This window comes from Sinohyriopsis cumingii, chromosome 5, assembly GCF_028554795.1.
Source record: "Sinohyriopsis cumingii isolate HCF-2022 chromosome 5, ASM2855479v2, whole genome shotgun sequence".
In the NCBI taxonomy this organism is placed as follows: Eukaryota; Metazoa; Mollusca; class Bivalvia; order Unionida; family Unionidae; genus Sinohyriopsis; species Sinohyriopsis cumingii.
The window spans coordinates 9,308,342-9,324,865 of record NC_142965.1 but is presented as its reverse complement, the minus strand read 5'-3'; the positions used below and the strand labels follow the sequence as shown (position 1 = coordinate 9,324,865).

Sequence of the window (16,524 nt, the reverse complement as noted above, 5' to 3'; positions counted from 1 at the left end):
ACAATTTTCCTTCGGGACGACAAATCGGCTTCTGCTGCAATTTGTCGTCTGTTAACGGCATGCGGAAGACCGCGCCGGGTCTATTCTAAATCCCACAGCTCGGGGAGGGTTTAGGGGACTTTAACAGAGTTAGGGTAACCTCGCCTACATGAGAACATAAGAAAATTACGAAAATCGCAGATGCTATTGTTATTTATCTTGAACGCATGGTTATCGAGCACGTCATCTAAATTAGAAAATGAAAGTTTATTAGTATGCCCAAAGATCGTAAACAGAACTGCTTTGATGTACTAGTGTACTCAGAATATTGCATACTATGGTAAACATGCAACTTGAAATTCTTCAAACAACTATCTGTGTAGAATGCATTTTTTTAAAACTAACCGACATGACATTCAGTTTTCTTTCTATTCGGCCAAACATTCTAGTATCAAAAGTCAGATTCAGAACGGCGAGTGTTATTATGTATCTATTAGTAAAAAAAATCCGATGAATTACCACTTTGCTTAGTCAAAAATTACAGTATCATTTAGTATTATACTTGATAAGAGAATGTTTGTTCTAGGCATGTTGACAAGAGCGCTCGAGCAAATAGGCAACGTTATACAAGTACCAAGTTAACTGGCTTTAAAAACTTAATCGGTACACAGGTGAAAATCCCCCAGCACAACACACCGCTGAGTTTCTATAGGTGGAAATTTTATCTATTGGTATATTTGCATTTGAACTTCGTGATATGCTTTAGGAATGAGCACGTTAACTAAAGAAAGTGACTCGCATGCAAACCTTTAAAAGGACTACTCCACAAAGGCCAACACAGATAACTTTTTGACGCATGGAATTGACGCGGTTAAAATTGTAATGCAACTTTTGACAAGTTTATCTTCAGTCTAGGACATTATCCCTCCTGTTGAATGGAGATGCTACTTATTTTTTTGTGAAAACATCTAGGATTTGTTTGACTGAAAGGAAATGGAGGGACCAATGCCAGTGGTTAGGTAAGTTACGATAAAAAATGTTTAAAGACTCTCTCTCTCTCTCTCTCTCTCTCTACACACACCACACATACAAATACGGCCTTTAGCGAGCACAAATCCATATATATATATATATATATATATATATATATATATATATATATATATATATATATATATATATCAGAGTAGTCTAAGGCAGATCACAGACATCCATCTCACCTCCGTCCGCATGGGTTCAAGTCATCGGCAACGTGATATGTGAGGAAGCTTGCCAGTGGTTCCCCGTGGGTCAGTGGTTCTTCCCGAGGGTTTTCCCGTTTTACAAGACATTTTTTGAGCTTTGGAACTAGTCAAACTCTTCGTCAGGGGAAGAAATATCTTAGAAACCAACAAAACAATAAAAAATAAAAAATTCGCACAATTTTCATCTCATTCGCATTGTTGTTGAAATCCTTCATTTGAAATGTGTAGCAAAATTTTAAAAATATGAACGAACACATGTATAAATATTATTGGAAATTAGTGTATAAGAGCATGCCTACAGCTTGTGAAGATTGCAAAAGCACCGATCTTGAGACTGCCAGCTGTACTACAGTTACCATAAAGAAAATATGGCGTTTCCTTTGAAACTGAATAAAATCCGAGAACCTGCAAGGTAAAATCAGCATATAGTGAAAATAATCGGTGTGGTATAATTATTGCAATGAGTATACCAACAAAAAAAATATCGATGAAATCATTATCATTTCATTATGCAGTGCGTGTTTAAAACACGAAGACTGTTTCACTATATATGAATTCCTCCTTCAATTAATCTATCGATCTGCTATACTTCACAGCTTGAGATATGGTAGACATTTCGTTATCAACTAAACAAAACAACCGAAGAAAATACTATCTTTGGTTGAGTTGTCACCAGTTTTTTCAACTGACATGTGTTTGGATTTGATCCGAGTACCACAAATATGTAGCGCGAGTACTTTACCAGGTGATCGGGAATTTTTGCAGGATGATTAAAATGAGAACAATAAGTTTGTCACACCTTAGATTGATAAAAAGTGATAATATAGCTATGTTCCTCTCAACCGTCTATGCATGTGCATTCTTCACTATACGTATAGTAGATGGCTTATCTTAACCTACGTGTGTGTAGGAGCCCCGAGTAGCACTCGCCTTTACAGATCACAGCCATCTCACCGATGTGGGCGTGTGTTCGAGTCTCGGGCTCGGCCACCGTCAGCAAACTGTCATATTCTGAATAATAGCATAAAAACCAGACCTGGGTATTAATATTTCGTTTTGTAGTTAGACACTAATAAATATCTAAATTAGAGGCAGGTAGTATTTCACCAATTGTGACTTAATGAAAGAATTTATTAAAATCACGATATTTAAAATATAATATCCCAACTAGCTTTGACAAACATTTCATTTCATAAATCATCAATGAACTACAGATAGGTGGTGCAGTGACTAATAATAGTAATCGCTTTTTGCTTTTCCTTTTTCCTTACAATTTAAGCTTTTATGATTACCCGTCGTGAATAGTGTGTGACATAGATCATTTTCGGATAGTTCAATGCATTGATTGTGCCAATTTACTCGTACTCTCCCCCATTTGTTTTTCCATTCGTGTCCTCGTTCATTATCCAGTTCAGTATAAACTTTTGCTGACGACTATTGAATCCGGATTTTGTATTTCATCATGTGTTCGGAATCAGTAGAAAACGATCTCTCTCTCTCTCTCTCTCTCTCTCTCTTCGATCACAAAACAATGAATATTTATTTCATAAGGAAATTAGTTTCACTGCTACCGCTTCTTTTAAAAAGATGTAAGTGAAAATGGGCTACGGCACACAGACACAGACACACACACACACATTTGTATTGTATTGTTTGTTGTGTAAAGAGACTATTCACGACTTGCATAGCCTTTTTTTTTTTTGTTTGTTTGTTTGTTTCGTTTTGCAATCTCTGTCAATTGTCGTCACTTGAAATGTGTAACGCCAAAGCCATCTACTACAAAAAGGTAGAAAACAACCCTCTACAACGTTCCGACTACCGCTTATAAACACTTGACATAACGAGTCTCTTCCTCTATGGATCGGTATTTGCTTGGAGAAGCACCTTCTTAAAAGCACGCTTTGATAACAATGCGACAAGAGTTGACAGATAATGCATCGATTGTGAGATGTTTGATCATCTGATAACCCTAAATCTCGACCGCCTGTCTCGTCAGTAGACACTCATCTCAGTTGTTTCATGTTTTTGTCCCTCTCACGTTTTTTTTTAAAATTTATTATATACACAGAATTCATGGGTGCTAAGAACATGGTTTGTGCCCGGTTTGATGGTGCATGTGTGATTTAGAAGACAGCGACTAAGTAGATCGCTTGACAGACAGCAAAGGGAAATAATTGGTTAAAAATATTAGATAACATAATCCAACAGACTTATTTCAAAATCTTGGATTAAAATGATTACTTAATCCTGAGATAGTTATCCTTAATATCGGATTAAAATGATTAACTAATCCTGATATAGCATTAAAATGAGAGCTCCACTGTTCTATCTGAAGATCTGATAATGACCGATTAGCGGTCATGTTCAGCTGACCTATGTTATTACTATAATCTCTATTTTTATCAGCCAATGAGACCATGTTTTATATCTTCGCTTTTGGGGGACCCAAAGCGGTCGCTGTCAGATCTTCACGTAAGACAGTGGAGATCTCATTTTAATCAGATTGCCTGAGATAGCTATCCTTAATCTCGAATTAAATTGATTACTTAGTCTTGAGATAGCTATCCTTTTGATTTCTATGACCATGTATCCATCACACATATTCTATCATGAACCTATTTTTTCCTTGGAATGACTCCTGATTAGAAGAAATATTTTTTGTTTTGTCTCTCCTGTCTATAACCACCATGGTGACAAAAGAATCTGTCTTTAATGGGAAACAGAAAAGTTATACTGTCCTGAAAGAAAAGGGAAGTAATCCCTTAGTCGTCTCCAAGCCCCCCATCCCAGCCATTATCAGAACATTATGTTTAATCAACACTTCACACTGTATATACTTTTACAGTAGTGTGTTTTATCTCTTGTCTCTTTAGCGAAAAATTTGTGATCTTTCACAGTCGTGTTGCTCATATGATTCAGCGGAACCTACTGTCTGGACTTCTTTTTACAATATGGCTATGGCCACACTTCTTTTTACAATATGGCTATGGACTCACTTCTTTTTACAATATAGATATGGACTCAAAGAAGAAGCAACATCAATATTGAATTAAAAAATAAAGTCACATTTAATATGCATTTTGGATTCTCAAAAAGAAAACAGAACAATATTACCATTCTGTTTAGACAATATGACACATTGTCAAAACTTGTTTGGATAAACTAATGTTAGGTGAAAAAGGTTATGGCGGAGATGAAAATGTAAGATTAGACACATACTGACAATATGTATTGATCCATTCTTGATTTCGTCCGTCAGCACATCGACTTCCTTCCAGACCAAGCACTACATCCACTTATTCCCCCTAAACTTTGAACTATACCTTTACACATTTGGCTATAGATAGACGAACACCTGGAATTATCATACAGAAGCCATTGCAACGTCGTTTTCTTTCAGCACTTGTTTCAACTTTTCCCTGAGTAGTACTTTGTCTCTAAGTTTTTCAAAATTATTTTAAACGTTTCCTATGAAAGATATCCTCATATATGGGGGGGGGGTGCGTACAACTAGTTATGCACTTAGGTTTTAATCTTTCCAATTGTTTTGGCTTTGCAATTGTTTTTTGTTGGTGGGGGTTAGGTCTGTTTAGCTGCTGTCTCGGTTTTGTAACAGTTCAATCAGATGGATAGCTTGTACATCATTTACTTAACACGTTAATTCTCTTTCATCTTGCACAGTGAGTAAACCTTTTACAAGAGGAGAAGTTCTAATTTAATTTCGTATCAGTAATTGTAATTTAAGTTCCTTATCTATTGATCAAGCGCATTGTTTTTGTTGATAGTTTCCTCTTTATTTCCTTGTGTACGCATTTAATTGCATGTGCATAACAGTTGGTTCTAAATGGATTTGAGGTTGCGTATCAAGTTTTGCATAGGCCAAATGCACCCATTTGTTGCCTTCATTTGTTTCACTCAGTGTTTCCAACAATCCTTTTCAAACAGGTCTAGGAGAGTAACAAGTGCAAGCATTGATTTCTGTTGACTTTCATCAAAATTTTAACTATCTTGTTTTCAGAATTGACATAATATAATGATATTTAATTTCTTTTGAATTGGACATACACGTCAAGTAGACTTTTTAATCTGATTTTTAATAGTTTCTAGAAGGACTCTAAATTCTAATTAGTGTGACAGGTTCGAAATAATACGGAAAATTTAGTGTATCGTCAATTGCAGGTTCAGAATGGATCATCTTCATACAGGCATTACTCCAAATCATCAACAGCTCCAATGGCCTAATTTGTTAGAGCGTCCGGCTCAGATGCGGGATGTCGCGGGTTCGAATTCCGGTTGAGTCATACCAGAAACTTATAAAAATGGTATTAGCAGCGGCCTCGCTTGGCGCTTGGCATTAAGAGGTTATTGTTAGGACTGGTTGGCCTGGTGTCAAGATAATGTAACTGGGTGGTACATGATGCTACATGTCTGCGGGAGGATGCCCCAATGCTATACATCACTATAAACTGCCACAATGCAGACATCGTAGCGATATGACTGAAATTTTTTAAAGCTACGTTAAAAATCTAAATCGCCCACCTCAACCACCCAAATCAGCATTTCCACCTTCTGCTATTTAAAAAAATAATAATAATGAAGATTGTGCGCCTGCACATCCGGTCTTGTGATTTAGCACACCTACTGCACACATGCAAAATATGATTTTGTCTTTGATAAATGGAAGAGAATCAACTTGGAAAAGAGGTAGAACTTCTGGATGATGTACTAAAAGATTGTATCTTGCCTGTGACGAATATAGTCAACATAAACTGTGCATACAGTAATTGAACATAGCTATTACAAGTGAAAGACTATAAGGAGAACTGAAGAGTTAAATGAGAATAGAGGAAACACTATTGAACACTTTAATGAAAGATTGGTGATCCAGGCTTTAATAACCCGGATGATGGTTATCTATATATTCGGTTACCCTTTTTGATGGATCGACAACTCAATGAGTGCAAATTGTTTCCAACTGTGATGGGTCTGAATGTGTATATTGCTGACATGTTTTATTTCCAAGAACCAGTTTAATAAGGCTTCGCCATCTCCAGTGTTTGTGTAGCAAACAACATCAACATGCGGTAAATACATAACTCCCTACAAACAGGAAAATATACAGATAAAGAGATAAATACTTAATTCCAATGCATCATTTATCAGATTTACACCAAGCAAACGTCATCTTTAACAACCTTTACAAACAGAAGTGCCAACATCAAGCCCGTAATATATTCATGGCACCGGGTAGATTTTTCGTCTTATTTCATATGACAGTAAAGGAGTTTACTGTTAATGCAGTAATAAATAATTTAGGCATAATGCTGTTTAAAGACCTCAGATCACCATATCGCATGGAACTGATGATCTTTTCAAGTGGAGTGACTGTATGATATACGAAATTGTGTGGTCACCTGATTTACTTAGAACAAACCGGACTGAGCAAGGAATCATGACAGTTAACTTGAGAAAGCACGAAATGTATGCACTGAAGCTATACCATTTTCTGTTATGATAAACTAGAATAGCGTGCCATTAAGTATTGTATCCTTGTGCTTTTCCACGTGATTTCAAATTTAAAATAAAGTTTTTAAAAGCATCTGAAAAAGGGTGGAAATCGCGATTATGAATGGAAAATATTTGCTCCTTGTACTATATGGTTACTTCTGAATAATTGTACTATCCGTTAATGATATGCACAGAAAATGAGTTGGTTTCTTCTACGCCACAAAGGAGGTAATTATCGACACAGCAACCGATACAGCTATACCGAGGCTAACGACTGATTATCCCAGAATAGGTTTAAAAGGTATTTTACTACTGTGAACAATTAGTGGATGGCTTACTCCCAGGGTTTCCAGCAGAAGCAACAGCTTACAGAAATCACAAAGTAGTTCCTTGACGAGTTCAAGAAAAGCACATATAAATTAATAACTTAAATGTCTACAATGCTAACAATTTTGAAATATCAGTTTTCGATGATCCTGTAAAACTACGATTTTGTTATAAAGGACCTTAGCGAAAATAGGAAAGGATGCACATTAGAAACACTAATAGGGAACACACTTTTAATGAGGCACGAGTATTTGTTTGGCTATGCTTTATGCCAAGGTTACGTCGACGAAATCGATGAGTTCCGGAAGAACAATGTCTAATATGCGTAAATATAAAATACTTATGTGTCCAATGAGTAACATTTTTACTTCGCAAACCATGTACAAATCAACTCTATTATTTATGATGGAATAAATCTTTTGTAAAAAAAAATAACATTTTGAACCTTAATCCACCCAACTCTTGAAATGGAATACCATTCAGGTCATCTTCATAATGTCCAGAAATATTCTTTTTTCATTGATAAATTAAACATTTTATCCTTGAAAAGTCACCGTTGTCGTAAAACTTGATGCTATCTTGTGTCACTTAAACAATGTGAGCCTCAACATAGAAACACAATGATTCAATAGCTTTCGTTAACAGTCTCATTTGAATTTGCTTTCGAGGCTTCGTGTAGCCACATTCAAACAGTCTCATTTGAATTTGCTTTTGAGGCTTCGTGTAGCCACATTCAAACAGTCTCATTTGAATTTGCTTTTGAGGCTTCGTGTAGCCACATTCAAACAGTCTCATTTGAATTTGCTTTTGAGGCTTCGTGTAGCCACAGTCATTCATCGACCACTTGGATAAATCTAAGACAAAAAATCCGCCGTAATTAGTTCCGCTAATGTGATCTTGGTTTTTAAAGTAACACTAGTAATTAGTTCCGCTAATGTGATCTTGGTTTTCAAAGTAACACTAAACCATCGTCAAAACTCACAGTACTTGTAAATGGTAGATCCTGGCATTTGAAAAACTACTTATTTTTACCTGCACATGTTTTAACTGCTGTTCGTTTCCTCCGCTTTTACTTTGGTTTACCGAATACACCATTATTCATTAGTCTGATAAACGTCTTGTCCGAAATTATTTATTGCATTTTTTCCAAACAATTTTATCTAAGTCATTGTATAAAATTATGCTATCTTTATTAGTTTTCGACTCTAGTGAATGCAACGCTTTTTATTTTTATAGCGAATGACATTTCTATTTTTATAGCGAATTACATTTCTATTTCTTTAGCTAATGACATTTCTATTTCTATAGCGAATGACATATTTCTATTTGCTTTTTAATGTACCTAACTGTTTAGGTATTGTTGGTTTTGAACCTTAAAATTAACTTATCCACTTTTAGTAACTCCTCTGACTTATTTTCTCTTTGACTAATGGTAAGCCTTTGAATGGTCATGGACATGTAACCAGATACCATACTATACTGCTAAATCCACCCGGTATCAAAGTCTTAAAGCCAAATGAGTACATTTTCTCTATCAATTTAATTTGTCCTTCATTTATTCATATAAACTCTTTTAATTGGCATGTTTTGAATCATTTCTCATCCTATAAGGTTCTGATTATATAAATTATTATTATGACATTGACCTTTCGTACCTTGCCCTTGACGATTAATTCGTACTTCATTATCTTTGTTAAAGCTGAATTCGTGATTTGTTTCAATATATATATATATATATATATATATATATATATATATATATATATATATATATATATATATATATATATATATATATATATATATATATCAATTGTTATGACAATGTCACCTCGTATTCCACTTTCAAGCACCAGGAATATCTCATAATTTATCAACAATACTAATGTTTCACATAATTTATTCAAACTTACATCATGTCTAGTCCGGGAGTGTCATTGTAGTAATTAGGCTAAGTTGTAATTTTTCCTACGAATATTATGAAATTGCTAGAAAATTTATTGAGTAGGCGCTAATTTGTAATTTTTTTTCAGACATTTTAAAATTCCTTGAAAATATATTGAGTACGGTCTGGGTGTAATTTTTCCTACATTTTAAAATCGCTAGTAAATTTAACAGGACAACAATGTATCTTCCTTAACGTAATAGTTAGATATATTCCAAGTGTTTGAGGGTTAAGATGTCACATTACATCTTGAACGTTTTAGACATTGTCTTTGATACGTTTGAAGTAATAGGCGACAAGCAAAACGTTTATAATGGTGGTACAGCTGTTTTGATAGGTTTCGTGCGTTCACCTTTAATATTTAGACTGCCATATTGATAAACTGTTTCAATGTTACTGCGTACGTTCATCCCTTAGATTGTCGTTGTCATAGCAACTGTCCTTTGTCTACTAACTTAATTTTCCTTTTAACTAACTGTTATTTCATTTTATTTTTCTTGAACCTATGAAATACTGAACAAAATGTATTTTCCACCCTTCTTTGGTATTTGAACTCGATATTAAGCACTTAATGACAACCACATGGACGTAATAAATGGATAATATATATTATTTTTATTGTAACATTCATGTTATGTTCTTTGTGCTGCTACTATGTACTTGATAATCATTGTCACAGACGATGCATTCAGTTAGCTCTTCATCGTAGATGTAACATCTGTTAGATGTAACATCTGTTAGATGTAACATCTGTTCATTAAATTAAAATATACATATACCTCCATCCATATGTTGTTCAACTTGCGGTCCTTCTTCACGCTGTTTTTGTGATCTTGTAAAGTATCAACGATACTTTAATATAGTATGTTCCAGTGCAGGCTACTGATTTATATCGTTGTCGACTGATATAAACATACGAACAATGTCTTAATAGAATGTGTTTGGCTGTTTTGATTGTCCAAGATTCTTAATCACCATAGTTCATGTTTTCCAAATAAACAAATAACATGAAACTTTTACTTGCTGTTCAGAATTACAATTTCATAATTCAGCCTTTTTAGACATTATATATATCCAACAAATGACTTCTATATTTATTTATTTTATTTTATTTTTATTTTTTATTTTTTTTATTTATTTTTTTTTTTGGGGGGGGGCGGGGTTACCGAGCCTGTATCATACTATCGATTTGAACTGTATGTGTATGATATATGGGGATCATTTTGGGGAGTACTTAAAAATGATACTGTATGTGTATGATATATGGGGATCATTTTGGGGAGTACTTAAAAATGATACTGTATGTGTATGATATATGGGGATCATTTTGGGGAGTACTTAGAAATGATTTTGTATTAGAGGAAGAAAGACCATTAGCTGTCAGTACTTTTCTACGCTGATTCATACTTTCTGTGTTTAACTCTTTCATGCAAATCTATATATGAGAATCCTCGATGTAACTAATACCTATTTGGAACGTTAGATATTAAATCCTATCATTTATCACCGTTACGAGTCTATGCTCTTAAAACAAGTAGCAGACAACAAGCTTTGTGAAAATTAACAAATAATTTTTTCCCTGGAATACAAAGTGAAAAAAATGAGAGAAAAGAACTTACGGTATTGCGAATTCAATCCAAAAATTATCCGACAATTAAAAACATAAGTCCTAGTAATAAATGGTCCAGAATAAAACTAAGCTCAAGTCCCGATGAGATAAAAAATTAAAGGCGACGACGTGTGTGTTATGGTCAGCAAAGTGCTGATGTGTCAACAGTCTCCTGTTGAATCACAGAAATATTATTCCAGGTTTTAATTCAGTATAAATTCCAATGAATGTCTTTATCCAAGAATTTTGTCAGAGAACTTTTGTATTTCCAGAGAAAATAATCACTTGAATTCAATAATTTGAAGAAAATAAAACTCATCCCAAACTGGTCACAACAAAATACAACTTAAAGTGCCACATGTTAAAGCAGGACTGGTAAAATCTTCATAATCACAAGATAACATAGTTCTCTGTCTAACCTCAGGTCACATTAGCATTTTCTAAAAACAACTATTAACTAATTGAAAATAACCTTTTATAATGATCTTAATGAGCCTTGTTTACTTACATCACAATTACCTATTAAATTCACATGGGAATCTCCAAAACGAGACCCTGATGAACATATTTACCACTTCTTGTTTACCTGAATAATAATTCAATTAATGAGCAAATACACTCAGAGAATAATGAAGCCATTATTAGTTGTTTAAATAAATAAAATAATGTTAAAAAATTAAAAAAGGTCAAGCAGAAATGAACTCAATTTTGTACAAGGTCAAGTCAAGTAAACATTGTTGCATTACAATAACGTAATGAAATTTTGTTTAAAACTAACAGGCAAACAATTTAAATTAAATGTAAATAGCATCATGTATTTATTCCTCTCCAAATGTTGTGCGAATTACTTTAAAAAATAATTGATATCATTGTCTGAACTTCACAATTAAGCCAACATATTTAGATTCTTAGTTTTGTGGTAAAAGTTCCAGTGACCTCTAGCCCTTCCTGGATGGATAATTCATAAATCTCATTTTTACATGTTATTGGGCTTTCATTGTACCTAATTGTCAAATATTTGGAATAATAATCTTCCCAAACATGGTTTCATGTAACTAAAATATTCTGACAAATCTTGATAGCAAGCGCAATTAAATACCGCGATTTATTCTCATGTTGCAAGATTGTCTTCTGTGCATGCAAGTATCGGAAGACATGACTTATCTTATTTTGGGGATTTATGTTGTACATGCTTCACACAGCAAATGAACGGCCAATTTAAAAACCTTTTTATCAATACTAGTGTGTGTATCAGTACTAGCCTTTGTATCAGTACTAGTCTAGTATTTGTACTATTCATTGTAACCTTACCAAGGGTGCCCACATAATTATCTTTTTTTTGGGCGGGGGGAGGTAAACATGTAGTAGTCAGCTATTAAGTTTTACGGATGTCAGCCAAAACATATTTAGAGGTGAAATCCGGAGGGTGGGGGTGGGGGCAAGTTCCCTCATGCCCCTATGTGCGGGCGACCATGAGCAGTAAGTACTACTCATTGCGTTAGTACTAGTCTTTATATCAGTGCTAGTCTATGTATCAGTACTACTACACATACCAGTACTAATACACGTACCAGCGCTAGTCTATAAAGCATTATGAATCAGTACTAGTCATTGTATCAATACTAATCTTTCTGGCAGTACTAGTCTTTGTTTCAGTACTAGTTCTTCTGACATTACTAGTCTTTGTTTCAGTACTAGTTCTTCTGACATTACTAGTTATTGTGTCAGGACTAGTTCTTCTGACATTACTAGTTCTTGTGACAGTACTAGTCATTGTGTCAGTACTAGCCTTTGTTTCAGTACTAGTCCTTGTGACAGTACTAGTTATTGTGTCAGTACTAGTCATTGTGAAAGTACTAGTCTTAATATCAATGCTAGTCTTTATATCAGTACTAGTCCTTGTATCAGTACTAGTCACTGTGACAGTACTAGTCATTATATCAGTACTAGTCTTAGTATCATTACTAGTCTTTGTATCAAAAATAGTCTTTGTATCAGTACTAGTTACTGTGACAGTACTATTTATTGTGTCTACTAGTCTCAGAATCAATGCTAGTCTTAGTATCAGTACTAGTCTTTGCATCAGTACTAGTCATTGTGACAATACTAGTCTTTGTATCAAAAATATTCTTTATATCAGTACTACTACACGTACCAACGCTAGTCTATGTAGCATTATGAATCAGTACTAGTCATTGTATCAATCATAGTCGTGCATCAGTACCAGTACGTGTGTTAGTTTCCAAGTCATGGTTCATGGGCCATATCAGTCAGTTTACGCTTGGGTATCGGTCTTACTGAAAGATCCAATATGACACGAGTAACACAAGGGGCAATGGTAAAACTAATCAACTCTGAAACATTTAAGACTAAACGCTTAATGGTTATTTCATTTTAACCACAACGCCATTAGCAATGAACCGAAAGAATGGATCGAAATTGTAACACCATTAGCAATGAACCGAAAGAATGGATCGAAATTGTAACACCGTTATACATACCTTTGCCTATCGTTTCGCAAGGTTTAATATCTATATTCAGCCGTGTTGTTTTTGTTGTGCGTATATACTACTCTGAACGGACAGGATTTCACAGTCAGGATCCTTCTCTTCCTTTACGTTTAAAATGGTAAGGATAATCATAACTACGTTTCAAGTCAATGTATTTAGGGCCATAATTAAAGAATCAGTCGAATTAAAAACTCATACCCATTCCAACCATGCCAAATCAAGATATTTTTAATTTTCCCACTGCTTGATGTTCCACGATTTTTGTCTTCTGTCACAAATAAATAGTAAGTGCAGACAAGGCAATAAGTGATGTAACTGACGGACATGGGTTCAGTTCTTTCCTCTCTGTCGGTGTGTGTGTGTGTGTGTGTGTGTGTGTGTGTGTGTGTGTATATATATATATATATATATATATATATATATATATATATATAACACCACGAAAAACGTGTAGCTGTATTTACATTACAGTGCACTTGAGAAAGACTTACAACTCGACTTCAAACTATTATTCTCTCGTGCTGTTGTACATAACAAACCTATAGCTCCAATCATGTTTTTCATGTCTTTGTTTCAGGCAGAAAAGGATGACCGTGGCCATGGCGGAGTGGTTGGACCGATACAACATGGTCAGCCAGAAGCAGCAAGAGTATCTGGAGAAAATTCGAAAGCTTCGTCGGTCCATCCAGAGCAAAGAGGAGCAAAGCATGCTGGCCAACATTGAGCGCATGCGCACACTAGCCTTGGAGAATACCAAAATGATCCGGTACCCGACTATGTCTCGACCAATGGAATCTCGCTTAAATGCAAGTTCAGAACCATTCCCGAACAGACCTTGCATGTTGCATGATAGAAAGAATAAAATAAACTTTCATTTTGCGCCCCAAGTGACGCCAAGGAAACTGGAGCCAATAGTTAAGAAAAGAAAGCCAAGCAAGCCAAAGGGAATATTAAAAAGAAACGACGAAAAGGTTGAAAATGAGAACAACACTTCTCTTCCAAATATTCAGAGTAAGGGCTTTGAAATAGAAAAAATGAAAACAGACTACGAGTCCTTCGAATCCATTGCAAAACGAAATAAAATAGAATGGGCTGGAATTCTCAAACAACCTGAAATTACAAGTTCAAGTCTACCTGATAAAATCAGACGGAAGCCTTTCAATGTTAGCACGATTACAATTCTAGAGGATGATGATTTTGATTCTCTACACCCACTTGCCTACAGTACGGACATTAGCAGCAGGAAAAGTATTGTTACCATTCGAGGTCCAGATGACAATATGTTTCAAGGCTGAAGAGTGTATATGTTTGTGCACGAGTTACTTGCCATGCAGCTTCCACTGCATGTGGTAATAAATCTAGGACACAAACTGTTGGAACTTCGTTCATCTCAGGTGTGGACATCATATTCGTATCTAAATATATACACAACCGTTTTCATTTTGGCGCTATTTATTACGTATTATTCTTTCGTTTAGAAATTGCGTCATACCAGGCAGTGTACGACTTTTTCTAGGCGTTATCCACAATTATTAAACACTGATGTTGCTTTATTCGTATATAGCAGGTTTTTGAAAAAAACAATATGGAAAAACACAAAGCTACATGAAGCGATATACATTCCAGAATAAGGCTGTACATTTATCATTGCTATAATTAATGAAGGTTGAGATTTTTTATCACAGACGAAAAAAGGATCACATCAAACCACGTGGATGTAAAAGCTAATTATTTTAGCAGAATGAAATATAATGATTATTGAATAAGAAAGGTGTATTCGAAAATATTAGGAATGCAGGTAATTGACCTATTTTTAGTTACATTCTAGGGATCTGATACGTACAATGAAGGGAGTTTGAAGTGACTAATTGAAGTAGGGTATACCACAGGGTAAAAACTAATAGGCGATTTCACAAACGACAAGGACAGTTACAGTTATTTTGCGCTGACCAATGAAGGGTACACATTATGATAAATTAGAACGTGACTACTCATGTGATAAGATATAAATGGGGTGGGGGTGAAGAAAATAAGAATTAATTAAGGAGGCTCTTGCCCCATCTTTTTTAATCCCATACTTTAAAAGACCAAGAATGCAATTATATTACATAGAAAAAAACTCTTTTGCAGTTTAGTGAAAAATCGTTTAATTTCATTATCATTAACTTGCATTATAAAGTAAAACTGTACTTATCAGCTGTACCATTACACTTTTTTGGTCTTCGTGTAAAGACCATAATTTATACACATAGCCCTCAATCTGTTGTCTTCATGGATATACCATAGTTTATAATTGATGCCTACATTATGTTGTCTTTATGTAAACACCTTAGTTTATACACTGTGCCCACATTTTGTTGTATTCATGTAAATACCATAGCTTATACACTGTGGCCACAGCCTGTTGGCATGTAAATATCATGTATTTATTATTGCCAAATATACAGACAATAAATCACAAGATAATTGTGCTGAAACAATGATTTCATTTTGAGTTTTACTCTTTTAATTAAAGTGTAAACATTTTTGCAAAATTCAGTGTAGTATGAAGTAAAAAAAAATGCTGTGTAAATCGTATGATCGTCCTAAAGTTTAAGCAGCATTGTTTTGGTTTAAGTGTCACTGAACTTAAAAAATAAACTGGCAACCTGGCACAAACTGACTCCATGTCAGTAAAATCATCATTACCTACAAACTCAATTCTAAAGTCAATTTAAAAATTTAAATCCATGGTGGATAAATATTCAAGTGATTCAGGTTGCTTTGGTTTGTTGGGTTTAATGTCATTTTTCAGCACATGACAGGCTATATCTGGTGGCCATTATATCTGATGGAGGCAGAACTTCGAAAGACCCAAGGAAAAACTACCACCACACAGGAAGCTACAGGCAAGCAATCTAGAAAACCCACATTGGTTGAGAAGAGACTCAAACTCATGTGGACAGAGGTGTAGGAATGATCCGAACAGGTCACCTAGGGCCCCGCAAATGAATAAAGTTCAAAGTCGTTTCCCATTTGTTTAAGTAATACACCAATATTTACCAATATTGAAACCATTGAATAGCACCAAGCACATTTAATGAACAACCTTCATTCTTAAAAATGATTTTGTTTTTCTTCATAAGTTTTCAGTATGCAGTTAATGAAAATAATATTGGCCTCTACCTAATAGGAAGACTTTTTATACAGAGAGAGGTGGGTGGGTGGGTTTGATGGAGCCATAATTTGCATGAACCTGTAACCAAATGATAAAGGGGGCGCTCACCAGATAATATGTACTTTTGAGAGAGTGACATAAGGTGAAGTAGTTCGCATTTAAAACATGCACATTGGAGAGAATGTTGGCATACCTCTATGCAACATTAATGTAATGTGGATGATATTTCTTTTGGATACTGTACT

General features: G+C 34.8%; 1 protein-coding gene across 2 annotated transcripts in view; it reads left to right on the top strand.

Moving 5' to 3' along the window:
- LOC149798609 (uncharacterized) overlaps positions 1-15,605 on the top strand; it is a 30,416-nt gene extending 14,811 nt beyond the window's left edge. Inside the window, exons 1-2 of one of the 2 annotated variants that reach the window (XM_089956949.1) lie at positions 721-998; positions 13,700-15,605. In XM_089956949.1, coding sequence (XP_089813075.1) covers positions 973-998; positions 13,700-14,417 — 744 coding nt within the window. In that variant the 5' untranslated portion in view covers positions 721-972 and the 3' untranslated portion in view covers positions 14,418-15,605. Of the gene's footprint in view, positions 1-720; positions 999-13,699 lie in introns of those variants that run through there. The other variant, XM_089956950.1, reaches the window with a different exon arrangement.
- The last annotated feature ends 919 nt before the right edge of the window (positions 15,606-16,524 follow it).